Source organism: Sinocyclocheilus rhinocerous, unplaced genomic scaffold (genome assembly GCF_001515625.1).
Source record: "Sinocyclocheilus rhinocerous isolate Xijiao unplaced genomic scaffold, SAMN03320098_v1.1 scaffold5593, whole genome shotgun sequence".
Classification (NCBI taxonomy): Eukaryota; Metazoa; Chordata; class Actinopteri; order Cypriniformes; family Cyprinidae; genus Sinocyclocheilus; species Sinocyclocheilus rhinocerous.
Genome location: NW_015638081.1, coordinates 8,811 through 12,073, shown reverse-complemented (window position 1 = coordinate 12,073; position 3,263 = coordinate 8,811). Strand labels below are relative to the sequence as shown.

The following is a 3,263-nucleotide window of genomic DNA, read 5'->3' as shown; positions in this document are numbered from 1 at the left end:
GCCCTCTGCAGGTATTTGTTATAATATAGGCATATTACATTATGTATTTAACAGTGTTGTTCAATAAAACCATGTACTTGGTTTTGATACTTTATTTGAGGCCAATTATTATTGCCTCATCGTTACTTTATATATAAATATCGTCATATTAAAGTAAATAATATTAAAATAATATTAATATTAATATTAAAAATAATGATTAGTTAAGCACTAGATTAGTTAAAACATTTCAAAATACAAGTGCATTAGTTTACTTTTTGTGATTAAAAGACAAATGTTTTGTAATTTGAAAATTTCTTAAAGTATTAAAACATTGTCTCATTCTAGTGAAGCAAGTATCTGCATTTTGTCTCACCTTGTGAGCTAAGTGTATTGTCACACCCCTAGTGTCTATGAGCGTGATAAAGCTCAATTTTTCAAGTGTATAGCTTTCATTCTTCAGGTCAATCATATATTCATGCAAAAAAAAAAATCAGTTTGAATAAGGAAAGCGATAACTTTGCCATAGTATCCTTTCAAATGTTACACAGTGTCTACACTGGATGCGGTGCGGCGGGACAAATTCCCGACAGTAAACTGCTGTTGTGTTCTATTTATGACGTACTGAAACAAATTTCAAATGATTTTCAATGGTCGCTTAGTCACGTCCAGTGTAGACAGACTTTAGCTGTTGCGGCGCAACACGACAACTGTCGCGTCCGGTGTAGACACGGTGTTAAAGTTGCCACAGTTATTGCATTATTTGCATGTGCTGCACTTTGTTTGTACCATTTTGTTTTATTAGTTTATTTATTAGAATTTGAAAGATAATAACAACTTTGATAAGTGATATCTGATTTTATTCCTTGAAAACCAAAAAAGTAGTGCAAGTCCTTGAAAGTCCTGGAATTTTATTTTGCAGTATCTGTACGAACCCTGTTTAAGTTACCAGTTATTGGACCATTTTAATTTAATTTAATTTAATTTAATTTAATTAAGCAGACGCTTTTATCCAAAGCGACTTACAGTGCATTCAGGCATTTACATTTACAGTGCATTCAGGCATTTACATTTACAGTGCATTTTTTACCAGTATGAATTAATGAAGTAATTGAACTAAACTGTAGTTTTCTGTATTAAACTGTCTTTGTGTATTTCCTATTTTATATTAATTTCCTAGTAGGCCTATTTAAAGCTGCAGTCCGTAACTTTTGGCACTCTAGCAGTTAATAAACAGAACTGCGTGCGTCTTGCAGAAGAACATTGTAGCCGGAGCTACTTCTCTCTGTTTATGTCTATGGTGAATCACGCAGCTACTGGGCTACTCCGCAGCGGTACCTACCCGAACCAGTCTAAAATAGTCCGAATATAAACACGTATTATAGGTGTACCGTAGTGATTCAGGACAAACCAAAATCACGGTTTGGAAAATTTATTCATGGTGTACTCGCTTATTATTTACATTTTGTAAATTTTGAACACAAAAAAAAGTTACGGACTGCAGCTTTAATTTACCATTATTTCTTTTGAACAAAACAATTTCAGAAATTTCATGTTTTAGATTGTAGGTCATCTTGTACCGTCAAGGACAAAGCAAACCAGCAAAACTTGATATCAAAAGCATCCTAAATGTTACATGTGTTTGCACCATATTGTAGTGAGTGATCTTTCTTGTTATTGCTGTTTCAAATATCCACCATAATCTGTCGTCTGAGCCTGTCAAGGGCCAATGGCAATGGCAGATACGTTACTTGTTAGTTTCAAGGAAAATCATTTTCTTTTTTTTGTTTGCCAAATAACCCTGTGTATGTGTCCGCCCCCGCAACCCCCAACCCCCAGAAAGAAGTTCAGGCTCAGGATTTGTTTTTGCTTTAACCCCTGTGACTCATTTTGCTAGCACAGTTCACAAATGATCAAAATGTTGTATAGCAGTTGTCTACTTTCCACTGTTACATCAGGGTTCACTTTTATGTCTTTTCACTTTTTTTTATTAGCTTGAGTTAACGAAAATAAACCTTTTTTTTCAGAATTCATTGAAGAAAATGAGGAGAATGGAGAATTGACTAAAGTTGAAGGAAAAAATTACTTCAGAACTGGACAAAAACCTTTGAGTTGCTGTAAAAATAAACAGAAAGTTTTAAAGAACAGAAGAGCCAAGAAATATTTCACCTGCACTCAGTGTGGAAAGAGTTTATCAAGCAAATTTAATCTTGATATTCACATGAGAATTCATACTGGAGAGAAACCTTACAAGTGTTCACAATGCAAAAAGAGATTCAGTCAGTCTGGAGACCTGAAAGCACACAAGAGGGTCCACACTAGAGAGAAACCGTACACATGTGATCAGTGCGGGAAGAGTTTCACACAAAAAGGAAGCCTTACGGCACACATGAGAGTTCATACTGGAGAGAAGCCGTTCACTTGTGATCAATGTGGGAAGAGTTTCTCACACTTAGCAACCCTTAAGAAACACATGATCATCCACACTGGAGAGATACTGTACGCATGTGATCAATGCGACAAAACATTTTTGAGAGCTTCAGGCCTGAAGCAGCACCTGATAGTTCATAGAAAAGAGAAGCCACATTCATGTTATTTCTGTGGAAAGAGCTTTAAATGTCTACAACATTTGAAAGTTCATCAGAAAATACATGCTGGTGTGAGAGATTATATGTGCTTCGAATGTGAAAGGACTTTTACTTCAGTGAACTGTTTAAAACTGCATGAGAGGATTCACACTGGAGAAAAACCTTACAAGTGTTCACACTGTGACAAGAGATTCAGTCGGTCAACATATCTGAAAACACATGAGAGGATCCACACTGGAGAGAAACTGTACACATGTGATCAGTGCGGGAAGAGTTTCTCATACTCAACAACCCTTAAGAAACACATGAACAGCCACACTGGAGTGGGACTATACACGTGATCAGTGTGGAAAGAGTTTCTCACAAAAAGGACACCTTACAGCACACATGAGAGTTCATACCGGAGAGAAACCGTTCACTTGTGATCAATGTGAAAAGAGTTTCTCACAATCAGCAACCCTTAAGAGACACATGAACATCCACACTGGAGAGAAACTGTATCTGTAACGTGGCTGACGAGACGTGAGACGTGCGGATCCATGTGCAAGCTTTATTCACAGGCATGGTCAGAAACAGGCATGGGTCAGACAACGGCAAACAGGAATATGGAGGACAAGACACAAGAATAATCCTAGGGCTAGCGAAGGTCAACGAACGGCGAACAGAATCAAAAGGGCGAGACTAAAGGGATAAATC

The 3,263-nt window shown here is 36.8% G+C and overlaps 1 protein-coding gene across 1 annotated transcript; it reads left to right on the top strand.

The window, feature by feature from the left end:
- Positions 1 to 2,119: 2,119 nt before the first annotated feature.
- On the top strand, positions 2,120 to 2,908 carry LOC107749600 (gastrula zinc finger protein XlCGF49.1-like; the record flags this gene model as incomplete). The annotated part of the gene is made up of 1 exon (XM_016564773.1): positions 2,120 to 2,908. A coding segment is annotated over one exon (789 nt), but the record flags the coding sequence as incomplete, so codon positions are not given.
- Between the last annotated feature and the right edge of the window lie 355 nt (positions 2,909 to 3,263).